Source organism: Hevea brasiliensis, chromosome 1, assembly GCF_030052815.1.
Source record: "Hevea brasiliensis isolate MT/VB/25A 57/8 chromosome 1, ASM3005281v1, whole genome shotgun sequence".
Lineage (NCBI taxonomy): Eukaryota > Viridiplantae > Streptophyta > Magnoliopsida > Malpighiales > Euphorbiaceae > Hevea > Hevea brasiliensis.
In genome coordinates, this window is record NC_079493.1 from 126,136,204 (window position 1) to 126,151,575 (window position 15,372).

A 15,372-nucleotide genomic window follows, 5' to 3' on the forward strand; every position below is an offset into this window, starting at 1 on the left:
TAAATATTATTATAAAATTATAAAATAATAATTATAAATAATATAATATTAATAAAATTATAATTAATATATTAATTAATTAAAATTTAATTATTTTGATTAGTTTAATTATTAAATAAAAAATAATCAAATCGATAATAAAAATTAAAAATTTTTATTATTAATAATAAAAAATTAAATTAAATTAAATTTACTTTTAACGAAATAATTAAATTTCATTGATTCGATTTAATTATTTAATTATAACAGAATAAAGTGCACTCCACTTTGTGGGGATGGTGTTGAAGGTGTTAAATGAGGGGATTTTGACAAGTGAGAAATTTTCCATATTTGATCATACTATATATTTTTTTTAAGAAATATTTTATTCTGTGGAAAATTAAAATAATAATACTATATGCTCATGTGAGTGTATGTATATGCAAATAAAGAAGAGGGAGACAAAAGACTATTGGAGTCAGACAGCAGCCAACTTGCTAGGAGACCAAGCCACTGAACATGGTACATACACATCAAACATATTATAAAAACAAACATAATTTAGATGCAAATGGATGGACTGTGTGTGATCCCCATCATGATCACTTGCCCAAATTTGCGTTCATAACACAAGCCAATGTTGGTTTCTCTGTATATTGCTACGAGCCTATCACCCATCTTTTCTTTATTATTTTCCCCCCAAATTCATGGCTATACATATATAAAAGTCATCTTTATAACATACAATTGGCCATTAAATATTGTCGAGAGACATGAATACCCCAAATTGGCATAGAAATAGAGTGAAGTTTGATTAAATATGTTTGTACGTAAAGATGGAGTTATGATGAATATCTTTGATCCATACACGGGAAGATATGCAGAGAGAATGTTCAAACTGGGAAATTGTGTGAGGTAGACAACTAGGCAACGTGATCAGGTACTATAAAGAGTGGAGAGTGAGGAGGAGAAGACAAGTGTCAGCTTTTGTTTCCAAGCAATACGAGGGAAGTGTATGTGGACCCCATAGATATTGGATTTGAGTTTGACTTTGTCCGAATAAAAGCACGCAGCCACGACTCTCTCACAGGCCATTGGACGCGGCCTTCAATGGTTAATGTTACCCATTAAGACACCACCTTGTCCGAATCTCCGCAATTATTAAAATTTTGTTTTCTAATTATCACTTTAAATTAAAATTATTTAATCTTATTTATGTTTAATTTAAAAATAAAAAAATTATTTCAATTCAATTCGAATCATAAAATTTTTAATGGGTGTAGCCATGTAAATACAGCTACGAATGAGAAATAGCTCAAATTTGTGACTCTATTATGAGTATTATTGAACTCAAATTATGAAGATAATTAACTAGAAAAGTATGAATTGAATACCAAAATTAGCTACTGTTTGCGTGTCGCCTTTACTTGAGAATCTAAAAATGGCAGTCACGTCATCACCACCACCACCACCACCATTTCTTTGGTGTGTTATTAGTTTTAGGAGCCAAATTCGGAACCAGAGAAGTTTGTGTTCTTGAATTCAATCCAATCAAAGGGAAGAAAAACAAAAGCGAAAAAATTCAGGAAAGAAAATAGAAAGAAAGAAAGAAGAAAGAAAAAGAAAGAAAGAAAGAGTCATTGGTACCAACCTCTTTTTGCTTTCCCAATCAATCTAACAGAACAGCTCTTCTATTTTTCTTTTTCGAAATCTGAAAAATACCCATTTCATAAAATCATCACAGCAGCTCAATATACACAATGCAGTCTTGAAAAACAAACCCAAAAAAAAAAAAAAAACGAGGTTGATGTTTTTGTTTTTGCTGTGTTTGTGTTTGACACCCTCCAATTTTGCCTTTTCTGGGTTTACTGCAAAAATGTGTCTTTTGTCCTGGAAAACACACAATATCGTAGAGAGAATGGGAGAGGGAGAATAGGGGAAAGAGAAGAGATGCTGGAGAGGTAGAAAGAGTTGGTCTTTTTGTAGGTAGAGAGTGGCCGGGAGAGAGAATGAGCAAAGAGAATGGGGGTTTTTTGAAGGGCTGGGAAGCAACGGTAAGAAAATCACAAGCTGCTATAAAGAAAAGAACCAACTTCATCTTTGGCACCATAATGTCAGCTGCAGTAGCTCATGCAGATGATGATGATCCTTCTTGCACTGAGTCTGCATACCTTGGAGAGAGGGTTTTTCCCTGTGGTGATTTCTACACTGGCCAATGGCGTGAAGGGCTCCCTCATGGCCAGGGCAAATACCTATGGATAGATGGGTGCATGTATGTTGGTGAATGGTGCAAAGGGAAAACAATTGGAAAGGGTAAATTTAGTTGGCCCTGTGGTGCTACCTATGAAGGTGATTTCAAGAATGGCTATATGGATGGTAAAGGGACTTATACAGGTTCTTCAGGCGATACTTATAGGGGTTCTTGGGTTATGAATTTGAGACATGGACATGGCACAAAGAGTTATGCCACTGGAGATTACTACGAAGGTGACTGGAAAAGAGGTTTGCAAGATGGGCATGGAAGGTATCAATGGAAGAATGGGAATCATTATATTGGTCAATGGAAGAATGGTATAATGAATGGTAATGGAACTATGATTTGGGGTAATGGGAATAGATATGATGGGTTTTGGGAGGATGGTTTGCCTAAAGGAAATGGGACTTTTAGATGGTCAGATGGAAGTTTTTATGTGGGTGTTTGGAGTAAAGATCCTAAAGAGCAAAATGGGACTTATTATCCTTCTGGATCTAAGTCAGGGAATTTGGATTGGAATCCACAAGAGTTGTTTTTGGAGGACTTGAGTGATTGCCAAATTTCTGCTTGTGAAAAGGTCTCAATTTTCCCATCACATAAGACCTTGAATTGGGCTGGGATTGATCAAGGGAGTGTTAAGCCAATGAAAGGGAATGGTGAGGATGGAAGGCCAAGGCGAATGTCCGTGGATGGGAGGTTAAGTAATTATAGTCTTGCTTCAATGGAAAGCAATGATATTTTTGGTGGTGGTGGGGATGGGGTGTGGAGGGATGGAGATGAAGGGTTTGGTCAGTTTGATGATTTAGATTCAAAAATGCAAAGATTGAATTTACAGCCTGTGAAGAAGCAAGGGGAGACAATATCAAAAGGACATAAAAACTACGAGCTCATGCTCAATCTGCAGTTGGGAATCAGGTACTTGGGATTGGTAAATGCTTCTTTGTTGGCTCTGTTCCTTTTATTATTCTGCTTTGGTTAGCATTGGCTCTCACTATTTGATATAATGCTTGTATGTAGTGAATTAAAGGTGTCCTAATCTTATCTTGTTCTGTGCGCTGTAAAGTCTTGATCTTGATATACAGATGATATATCTGAGTTCCAATTTTAAAATCTAGCTTATGGTTTTATCAAATTTTGAACCTTTGATAGATGGTGGTTCGTCCCAATTAAATGTTCTGTTTCAAAGGGTCTGCAAGTTGCTTCTTTACCCCGCTGTATTTTTTCCACCCAGTTGTTACATGATGGTTATTCCTATGTTACTTGTTATGCTTAAAAGTGCTGTTTCTCCTACCCATAGTTTGCAGCAATCACTAATTCATACCACTAATTGATTTCTGGTCCATTGCTCAGACATTCAGTGGGCCGTCCTGCCCCGGCTATATCTCTTGAACTGAAGCCTTCAGCTTTTGATCCCAGGGAAAAAGTTTGGACTAAATTTCCTCCAGAAGGGTCCAAGTACACTCCACCTCACCAGTCTAGCGAGTTCAAATGGAAGGATTACTGCCCTGTTGTTTTCAGGTTACAGCTTAAAAACTGATCTTTGTATACAAAGGCCAAGCCGCTTTTAGCAGGAATAATATTTATGCATTCATCTATTTGGGACACAGACCATTATAGTAATAATTCTAGTAAGAATCTGCTGATAGGGTGTTCATTGTTCTATGCAATTTTCATGAGAGTCTTGTAATTTTTGTGGGAAACTTTATAATGGTAGTGGATTGTTCAAACATGCCACTTTCATTCCATAGCATTATTGTTCTAACTTCCGGGGATGTAATTGTTGCCTGACTTTCACCTTAATCCTACTTTCAGGACTCTTAGGAAATTGTTCAATGTGGATGCAGCTGATTACATGCTATCAATATGTGGGAATGATGCCCTCAGGGAGCTCTCATCCCCAGGCAAAAGTGGAAGCTTCTTTTACTTAACAAATGATGACCGCTACATGATAAAGACAATAAAGAAGGCAGAAGTAAAAGTTAGTCTTCTTGTTGTTCTACTGTATATTTTGTTTGAAGCATAACATTCAACTTCATTTTCTTTATGCTTGTTATCAAGCTTTATAATAACTTTAAGGTGAATAATGGATTTGTCCCTCAGGAATTGTAGTTAATGAGCAATTCTAGATATATCATGAATTTTCAAAGTTATTCTGCATGATTGGATAATGCAAGAAAAGCTTACTCTGCTTCATTTTATCATTGCCTTCTCCGGTTTAAATTTACAAATGCCAATTGGCAATGTTATTACAGGTCCTCTTAAGGATGCTGCCAGCATACTACAATCATGTTCGGTCATTTGAGCACACTCTAGTAACCAAATTCTATGGTCTTCATTGTGTGAAATTAGCTGGTCCAAATCAGAAAAAGGTAACATGATAGGCATACAACCATGATTTTGTGTTGGAAATTTCTTCATGGTCATGAATTTTCATTAAATCAATCTTCACTTGGGCTTAGGTGCGATTTGTCATTATGGGGAATCTGTTCTGTGCTGAGTACACCATTCATAGGCGTTTTGACTTGAAAGGTTCTTCGCATGGTCGCACAACTGCCAAACCTGAATCAGAAATTGATCCAACAACAACACTCAAGGATCTTGATCTCAATTACATATTTCGTTTGCAAAAAGTTTGGTTCCAAGAGTTTTGCAGGTGGTTCACCTTGTCTCATCTCCTTTCTGCATTCCCTTCTACAGTTACATTTCTGTCTTTGTTTATGTCCTGTGTTGAGGATGGGTGTTACTATGTTACCTTTCATTACCTCTCTGCAATTTATTTTATCAATCAGTTTGTTCAGGAAAAGAATGTATGGGAGTATAGGAAAGTCTTACTTCACTGTTATGGTGTAATGCCTGCATTTGAATAGCTGCGAATTCGACTTTCGATGATGTCAATTAGCTAAGAAATTGAGCAATATGAGAGACACAAGCATCAGAATCTGTTCTGCCTTCAATTTATTCTAGCAAATATCTTGAAATCCTTTTATTCTTATGGGAAACACAGAGTTGTCACCTTTTATTTTTTGTTTATAAATCTCATCTTAGCAAGTGCCAACTGTTGTGAAGTGTGCTGAACTTTAAGCTTCATTTTGAGTTTTTATTACATTCATATGGATACATAGTGCATTCATGTATTTGTAGCAGAAGGATACATGTGAGAATTTTCCTAAAGTAAATGTTTGAATGTAACTATCCTTATTGTTTTTATAACACTTGAGTTTCCCCTCATGCAGGCAAGTGGACAGAGATTGTGACTTCCTTGAACAAGAGAGAATTATGGATTACAGTCTCTTGGTTGGTATTCATTTTCGAGAAGCTTCATATAAGGATGCTATGACACCACCTCGTACATCTGGAGTTACTCCTACTGGCCTTCGCACTCCGACTGGACTTCTCACTCCATCTGGACTTAGAACTCCTACTGGTTATTTCTAGTCATCTAATTTGCTCCTCTTTGTAATTTCAGAACTAATCCTTGGTGAACTGATAAATTTGTGTCCTTTTCTTTTCTTCCAGCAGGAAATGGAGACCCTGATAGCGATTGTGGTTCACTCCCACGCCTTTCTAGAGTAGAAATGGATAAGCTTGTCTTTGACCCTGCTCGGTAAACTAAGCTTTCAGAACCAAAATTGTTCATCTTTTCTTTTTTCACCCTTTTGTGGAAGTTCTGAATGCCAATTGATAAAGAATTGGTTGATTACTAATCTAATGTTATCATGTGTGAATCTGTAATTTGTGGGCTGGTTAAAATTCAAGTAACATAAGAAATAGTTCTAAGCTGCTCAAAAACCTTTTATATTGATTCATTGCTGCCATAAATCAACAATCAATTGAATTTTTGTTGCGCATTCAGTAATGCTTCCAGCCATGGCCAATTGGCAATTCTTCTGGCTTATTTTGATGCTGAAATTTCTATTTTCTTATTTCAAAACTCTGTTCCTGTGCATATGAATTACGTAATGCTATTACCAATCTTACCATAACTATGCTTTTCTCTTCTCTGTGATTGTACTATGCAGGTGGTCTTCCATAAAACTGGGCATCAACATGCCAGCAAGGGCAGAAAAGACAATCAGAAGAAGTAATTGTGAAGGAAGTCTGATTGGTGAAGCAACTGGAGACTTATATGAAATCATTTTATTTTTTGGTATAATAGACATACTACAAGACTATGATATTAGCAAAAAGCTTGAGCATGCATACAAATCAATGCAATATGATCCGACTTCAATCTCTGCTGTTGATCCAAAGCAGTATTCAAAACGTTTTCGAGATTTCATTTTGAGAGTTTTTGTAGAAGACACTTGAAGATATAGATTGACCTGATTATTCAAACTTTGCAACCTGTGACCATCTGTGTATAGCTAAACTTTTTCTGGGATGACAATTCATTCAGTCAGAAGGTTACCTTTGCACTTAGCTACTGGGATGATTTGCAGATGCCAGGAACATGCTTTTCTAGTTCAGCATAGTGGTTTTCCCCTCACCATCATCTCTGTTAGTTTACGAATACAGACATTTGATATATCCTAGGACGAGTACAGATTAGAATTGTAACTTGTAACCACAATTACTTGAGCTTGTTTCAGTTGTAAATGAGTTAAATCAGGGGGAGGATCTATATTGAAATTGATTCTTTTTGTGCCAAAGATATTCTTTTTCTCCCAGAAAGTGAGGAGTCCTGTTCTGTACAGAAGGAATTGTAATGGAACTAACTTAAACTTGAAAGAAATACTTTTTTGATGAGGGTGCATCATTATTCATTGTACTTTGCATGCAAAGCTTCTTTCATGATATCTTCCTTCAATATATGATCTATAAGTTCTGTGCATAAATTGAAAAAAAAAAAAAAAGTTCTGAGGGAAAATGAACTTGATATGAACTTTAACTTAAGATTTCTGTTTTGCAATTCTGTCATGAGTTTGAATAATATAAATAGCACCAAAAGGGAAATTCATCTCCAGGATTCAGGAAATTGAGGCCTTATTACTAATATTAAACCAGCACTGTTTGTGCCTGGAATTTACTTGCTGAGTCGACAATTCTGTAAATTACCTACAGAATTTCAGTTTCCTTCCTCCAAAGTCCAAATGCAAGGAAACTCAACGTGGCAATTCTCTGGCTAACCAAGTTGAGCTGGACTGCACGTGAAACAATGGTCTGATATTGGGTTACAAGCAGCATAGAACCTCTTTTCCTTGTAAGGCTCCAAGCAAACACAACACTAACATATGTTTAGCCCAGACATGGCATGTCAAGAAAGATCCATTGTCCAGGAAACACTTGCCCCATGTAAGTTCAAATTTGGGCTCAACTTTGGAAGAATGATTTTTGTCGTTGACTAAAAAGTAGTAGCATCTGCCACAGGCCGGTTCTGGTCTGGGAACTGAAGGCCCTAAATCAGATTATATGGGCCGCTTTTGATTCTGATTTACTTCCAATCCATTTTGATTTGAGTCAATTCAAAAGATGATTTTTTTTTTTTTTGTTAAAGAAAACAAAAGATTTCAACAAGATCATAATGGCTCAATCCGGTCTGATTTAAGGGGAGAGAAAGACGGCTCCAATCCAGTTTGGGCTCCTAAACTATCTCTAATTTGATCAAGCCAGCTCCGATTTAATTCTAGACTTGAACCAGACCTTGGCCGAGTCTATGGAGAAGAATTAATTCTCAATCCACTACTTTACTTCAGGTGCGATGGTGATGTCCACTTTTAAGAACTAGTTATTAATTGATTTTGTGGCACCAGCAGACACAACAAATGGGATTGACTTGGATGTTAATGGGTTGCACTGCTTTTGTTTCATTCTCACGCAAACATCCATAGAAAATCATTCCAAAAAGTGATTAAATATTCTGTTGACAATTTCATCCAATTAAATCAGAACTTTTTAATGTTGCTGCCATAACCTTCCATTTCCTTGACTACCATCGACCTAAATTTAAAAAAATATATATATATCTACAAAATAAACTAATCCCTATTTAGTGTTGTTCGACAATAATTTTTAAAACAGATCAAATATTACTTATTCGATAGCATAAATATTTATACTAATTTTTAAAAATAGAGTGGATTATGAAATTTTAGGTAATATTTAGCGTTTTGATAAGTATTAAAAAGGATGATATCTATTTTTATATTTAACAATGAATATAGTTATTTTTATTAAATATTTATACTTTAAAACTATTGTATAAAATAGTTGATAGAAATTAAAGTAATTGTTAGTATTACCGAATAGACTCTTAGCCTTTGTCTGTATGTATGGAAAGGGGAGAAGAAAGAAAATAAGTGATGAAAAATAAAGTGAGTTTGTCACTTTTTCATGTTTGGAAATAGAAGGAAAATATTGAGTGGAAGGAAAATAATATTTATTTTACGGTTATTATTTTCTCTCCAATTTGAAGAGAAAATAAACTCAGCAAGTGGAAAAAAGGTACTTGATTAAAAAAAATTACCTATATATCATTGTTTCTTATTTTAACTTCTTAAATAATTTATAAAATTGAGAGTAAAATAGTAAATTTAAAAAAATAATACTATTTTCTTTCCTCTCTTATCTCTTCCCAAACAAGGGAAAATAAACTATATTTTTCATCTCCTTATTATTTTTCTTTCGTTTCCAAACATGAGTAAGGAAAATAAGAGAGGAAACTCCCCCTCAAAATATCCAAACATAGTGTTAGTTACATTTATCATTTTAAACATTATTAAAAAAATTATAATTATTATATTTAAAATAATAAATTTTTTTTACCATAATTAAAATAACAATGCGAAACGAGTCCATAACGAGGATTTATTAGGTGCACCCGGTGTACATACATCCTTTGTCATAGTCACGTGGGACTCACTCTCTATATTATAGGAAGGGCTCATTCTCTGTGAGAGAGGGAGCACTATTTTTAAGTGCTCCCCGGTGTACCTAATAATTAGCCATCCATAATATGCATAAACTACAATAGTAGCTAATTCTCCTTTCTTTGTCCTTCATAATCTCAACAATTCTATCCAATATATGATGATGAATACTCAAATCTGAAACCCCCAGTTTCTCGCATGGTAGGATTACAATTATAGCTAATTGAATTCTAATATATAATTTTCATTCGCATGAACTTCCAAAACTATGATCTCCCAAGATTGATACTCTGGCCACCATTAGAAGAAGCAACATTTGGAACAGAACTAAGGATTCATGATAGCTAACAATACTTCATATTGCAATCGAAAACCAGCCACTCTGTTCTTAAAAACAGAGAAGAGCATCCCAACTCTTCCCAATTGAATATTAGGAGCAAAAACTAACAGGAGAATATTTCATTCATTACCTGCTGAATAAATATTACAACAGAAAAAAAGTTAGTTCTTTTTTCATTTTTTCACATGCAAAATCACAACAAAACACAAAATGGGATCATAAAGTGCTTTCTGAATTGAGTTAAAAGCAAAAGCAAGGACATCATAGATGAAATGCTTATGGGTTCGAAATAAGAGGGAATGATGAAACATTGAAGTACGGTAAGGGATGCACCACTATCAATGTTTTTGTATTTTACCCAAGAATGATTGTGACATTGCAACAATGACCCTTTCTTACCTAAGAAGCATTAAGCTAATCTTCTGTTTGATAATTAGTGATAACCATAGAGTTTTGTGATAATCCCACAAAGCTTAACAAGTTCCACATTAAGAATAGAATCAAGCTTTTATTCACAATCATTAACGAGTTCACTTTGTAGACTGTTAGGCCTCGAGTTCGAATTCAGGGCAGAGCAAATGAACAATAATAAGTGAGGGATGCAAATGGAATTGCTCATTTTGATCGGTGTTGATTGTATTATTACTTATAAACAAGTTATCATTGCTATCAATTTGATCAAGCATTAACCAAAAGAAAAAAGGCTATACCTTGAAGCAATCTGTGGGTGGCAGACGCTGGATAGGCATCTGGTGGATCAACAATTGGAGAAGTAGAATCTCTATTTCTTCCACTGGAGGGCATCTTTGAAATGCATGAAAATAAGTTTTTCTCATCAATCCCTTGATCATAGAGGAAACCCTTAAAAACATGGCCACTTATGTTCACCATAGCCTGGTATGCAACCTCAGCTTCGCCACCATTAATGGTAGTTACTCTAACGCACCTGAAAACTGCTGGTGCTCGAATTTGGCTTGGTAAGGACTGCTTGAAGCTTGCATCTGCAACTCAACAAAAAATCAGCTCAATTTGGTAGTTTTAATTCTATTATCAGCAACAAATCCCTTTAAAAAACAGAGGCCAGTGCAGAGGAAAATAGAACTAATCTTGCATCAGGAGTTCAACATAACAACAAATTACTACTTGAATTTACAAAGGAATATATAATAGATGATTAAACTGAAAAGCATAGACTTGAATTTTCATATGGGATGCAGACAAGAAACATTAACGAACAAGAAAGACTCAATCTTGAATTAATATCCAAATCATAATCAACAAAACAATCATCCAGAACTAATGAATAATTCATTGGTATTGGAATCGTTTAAAGGGGAGTGAGATCTCAAGTTTGAGACCAGTACCCTGGTAATTGGAGGCATTGTCAATACTGAAAGAAGCAGCAGCATTGTTATTAGAAATGCTAAAACTATTAGATGTAGTGGTCACGTTCTCTCTTGGCCTTTTATTACCACCAGCAGCAGAAGAAGAGCCGGAAGAGCCACCAGCACCGCCACCACCATCAGTACCGTGCCTCTCTCGCCGCCTGGCCGCAGGAACCCATGTGCTCTTAATGTGAGGGCCACAATCATACCCTCTACTCTTGCAACAAGTCCTACACCTTCTATACTCGCACTCCTTCTTAGCTCTATTTCCACAATCTCTGCAAACTCTAGAAGAGGTATTACTATTTTCGTTATCCTCATCAACATTTAATGCATCTCTTTTACCAAAGCTTGATTCTTGCTGATTATATCTCTTGAAAGTGGTCCAAGAATCTTGATTGTTTGGAATGTTGCACTGGTCATGGATGGAAATGGGTTGTTGGTCAGAGTGGTGAAAAGAAGAAGAAGGTGGTGGTGGAGTTATGAGGAAGATGTTGTGAAGGCCTAACATGTTGGTTTGGTCAGGTGGGAAGGTGGCGGTGGTGGTTGGAGGAGGAGGTGGCCATGTTTTGGCGGTGGTGAGAGTGGTACGATTTGGGGTGGCCACTGTTGGTGGATTGGATTGAGAAAGGATTTATATACAAAGAGGACATGAAAATGTAACGTCTGTCTCGCGATAGAGATATATAAGCCTACCAACATAACATGAAATAATTATACTGAGAGAGAAAGAGAGAGAGGATTTTTTTTTTTTTTTTTTTTTTGCAGAAGTTGCTTTTGCTAGTAGGACTCTATTTCTGTGAACTGAACTACTTCTTTCTTCTAAAAGATTGCAACTTTTAACGATTTTCTTGCCTGTAGATTTAATCTTTTCTAGCTCAGAAAAAGATTTGATGATATTGCAAAAGCCTCTTTAACTTGAATTCTTGTGGATGATTATTATGCATTTTGTGAAACATTAAATGTTTTTTATTGAGTTTGAATTGAAAAAATTTGTGAAATAATTCGAATAAAATATTTTGTGAGATCAGCTGAACAATCAAATATATATATTATTATAAATATTAAAAATTTTAATTATTATACATAATTGAAGAGTTGTGTTATGTGTCATAAATTTACAATAATAACCCATGTAAACAGTATTCAAACAAAATGAATTAAATAAATAATACACTATGAAATTAGAAGGAATTAAAAGGGCCAAGGTGAAAGTGCAAAAACTTGGAGCTAGGAGGTAGTAAATGGAGAATGTATGGATAGGGCAAAGGGGTTAGGTGTGGAGCACTATAAGTTTGATTTAATGGGAGAAAGATATTGCAAATGAAGAAAAGGTATGGACCACTCTAGCTCCCTAAGCCTATAAGTCAAGCTTAGATGGGTAGGGTCTAAAGCCTAGTCTATGTTGGTGCATAGGCTTCAGCATCTCTATGGATTACTTTTTGCATTTTCTTTTTGTTGTTGCTTCAGCAAAGTGATTTTGATGGGACATTATTTGATGGGTATTTTTTTTTATTTTTAATAAAAGAAATAGCTAGTCATCCCCTAAATTTAAGTTTCTCTGTTACAAATGTTATAAATAAATTGTGATAATTTAATTATTTCCTCTTGATAAAAATTTTGGACCATCAAAATGCTTTTTTAATTGCCTCTAGGGTAACATGTTATTGCAATATTGTGGAAGCATGCATGAAAGTTTTTGTTCTTGGGTTAGGGCATAAGGATGAGTGATTGATTGATCTTTTAGAGATAGAGTAGGCATGGATATGGTCATTATTGGGCTAATATATCCATATGAAAATCTAGGTTAGGATAGGATAGGTGTGAGTCTCAAGATTAATTTCATTTCTTTTTTTAAGTAGAGAACCAGAAAGGAGAAATATGAACTCAAATTTTTTACATGCATGATATTTTTTAATCATTAAATTAAGTCATGTTAAACTTTAAAGTTAATTAAATATGTTAAATTAATTTAATTATTCTCATTTTAATTAATTTATTGAAAACCAGATTTTTATGAGAGCAAACATTCTTACCCATTTCTTATTTGGCTTGTGTGATTGAGTGAAGTGCTAAGGTCGCACATAACAAGGCTGAGCTTTGTTGAGGAAACATCAAGCATCACATCTTTATTATTATTATTATTATTATTATTATTATTATTATTATTATTATTATTTTTACATAAAAAATAGTATTAAAAATTGTACTTTATTTTCCACTATTTTACTTGGGGACATAACATGTATAAACAATATGTAATTCGGCTGAAAAGAGGAAAATAACAAAAAAAAGGGAAATATTTTTAAAAATATAATATATCCAATGCCATAATTAATGTCATTATCAGTCATCATTAATAATTTATTTTTTAAAGTTATTGAGGAAATCATCATTAATCTTTGATTAGTTGTAAGCACTATGTCATTTATGTTTAGTTTATTATTTTGAAATAATAATAATAATAATAATAATAATAAATTATCAATTTATTCAAAGATAATATATATATATATATATATATATATATATATATATATATATATATATATATATATATATATATAAAGTAAAGAATTTTTCTAAAAATATAACACGTGACATATCTTTTGAAAAATTTTTTATGTGTTATATTTTATAAATACTTTTTTTTATATTAATTATTATTTAATTTTTTTTTATTTTTTTAATTATCATTAATATTTATAATACTAACTTACGTTTTAAGATATAAATTATCATTTTTTTAAATTTAATTTTTAAAATTAATATAATTTATAATTAAATGTAATTTTTAAAATTATTTATAATATTTTAAAAATATTAATTATTATTTAATTTTTTATTTCTCTTTTTATTATCATTATTATTTACAATATCATCTTAATATTTATGATTTAAATTATTATTTTTAAAATTTAACTTTTAAAAAATTAAGACTTTTATGATTAAATATAATATTTAAAAATAATTTATATTATTTTTTATAAATTTATTTATACAAAAATATTATTTATCACATATTACCTTAATAATAATAATAATAATAATAATAATAATAATAATAATAATAATAATAATAGCTATTAGTTTAAAAAATATTGACAATTAATTTATAATCTCATAATCAATCATAAATATTCTCTTTTATACTAATTATTATTTAAATTTTTAATTTTTCTTTTAATTATCATTATTATTTATAATACTATCTTAATATTTATGATTTAAATTATTATTTTTCTTTAAAATTTAATTTTTAAAAATTAAGATTATAATTAAATATAATATTTAAAAAATACTTATATTATTTTATAAATACTAATTATTATTTAATTTTTTTTATTTCTATTTTAATTTTCATAATTATTTATAATATTACCTTAACATTTATTATTTAAATTATTATTTTCTTTAAAATTTAATCTTTAAAAAATTAAGACCTTTTATTATTAAATGCAATATTTTAAAAAATATTTATATTATTTTTTTATAAATTTATTTATAAAAAAATATTATTTACAACATGTTACCCTTAATAATAATAATAATAATAATTATAATAATAATAATAATAATAAAGGTCATTGTTGACCATTAGTTTCAAGAAAATTGACTATTAATTTGTTATCTCATAATCAAATATTATATAATTTAATCAATCTTAATTTTTTTTATATCTTTAATAAATATTTTTATTACATTGTTATATTTCTATTATTTTTATTAAAAAATTTGAGAGACAAAAAGTATAGTTTGTATAAAAAGTTATAAAAATAAAATATAGAAATTTAACTTATTTATAATTAATATGTATTATTTTTTATATTAATAATTTAATATTCTTTTTATTTTACTTTTCTAAAATTAATTAATACTTATTATTATCATTATGACCAACTTATAACGATTTAATTGAAATGATTAAGTAAATAGAAAATATTTTACTGTTATAAAAATTAAATTTAAATGTTTGTTACTGTTTTTTAATTAAATAATATTTAATTATAAATTAATTTTTATTTAAATAATTTTCATTTATTTGTCTGTATATAATATATCATATAAGACATTTAATATACATCAAACATGCTCTTCTCATTAAATGTTCTTAAATATTTTTTTGATTTACACTATTTTTTTATTATTTATTTTAAAAATTAATTATCATTCTCAAAATTTATTTATTTATTTATTTAAATATATTTAATTAATATTTGTTTAATTATTAATTTTTTTATAAATTTCTTATTTAATATTTTTAAAACTTTTGAATATTTTATTTCATTATAATTATATATTAAATGCAATAATAACTAATATTTTGATTATTCATGTTTTATTATTATTAATTTTTAATAGAATTATTTTTAAATTTTAATTAAATATCTATATTTTTATATATATATTGTCTCTCAACTATATTTTTATATAGAAGTAAAATTTTAAAGATAAATTACAAATATGATTGCTTCAAAATTTTAGTTACAAATAAAAATAATTAAAAATAATTAAAATTATAGTATTAAAATTATAAAATCTATTCTT

The 15,372-nt window shown here is 31.0% G+C and overlaps 2 protein-coding genes across 3 annotated transcripts; one reads left to right on the top strand and one right to left on the bottom strand.

The window, feature by feature from the left end:
* Window positions 1-1,437: 1,437 nt before the first annotated feature.
* LOC110667386 (phosphatidylinositol 4-phosphate 5-kinase 6) lies at window positions 1,438-6,976 on the top strand. Its single transcript, XM_021828207.2, has 8 exons — window positions 1,438-3,148; window positions 3,584-3,751; window positions 4,046-4,211; window positions 4,486-4,602; window positions 4,693-4,886; window positions 5,467-5,657; window positions 5,750-5,837; window positions 6,253-6,976. The coding sequence occupies exons 1-8, from the start codon at window positions 1,989-1,991 to the stop codon at window positions 6,539-6,541; spliced, it is 2,373 nt and encodes a 790-aa protein (XP_021683899.2). The 5' UTR covers window positions 1,438-1,988; the 3' UTR covers window positions 6,542-6,976.
* Window positions 6,977-9,158: 2,182 nt separating this feature from the next.
* Window positions 9,159-11,570, bottom strand: LOC110667387 (protein LATERAL ROOT PRIMORDIUM 1). Of its 2 annotated transcripts, none has more exons than XM_021828209.2 (3): window positions 10,804-11,570; window positions 10,150-10,440; window positions 9,159-9,572 (listed from the first exon to the last, which is right to left on the bottom strand). In XM_021828209.2, the coding sequence occupies exons 1-3, from the start codon at window positions 11,333-11,335 to the stop codon at window positions 9,559-9,561; spliced, it is 837 nt and encodes a 278-aa protein (XP_021683901.2). In that variant the 5' UTR covers window positions 11,336-11,570; the 3' UTR covers window positions 9,159-9,558. The 2 variants fall into 2 exon arrangements, with proteins under 2 accessions (XP_021683901.2, XP_021683902.2); XM_021828210.2 differs by having other exon boundaries at window positions 9,159-9,569; window positions 10,804-11,569.
* Window positions 11,571-15,372: the final 3,802 nt, after the last annotated feature.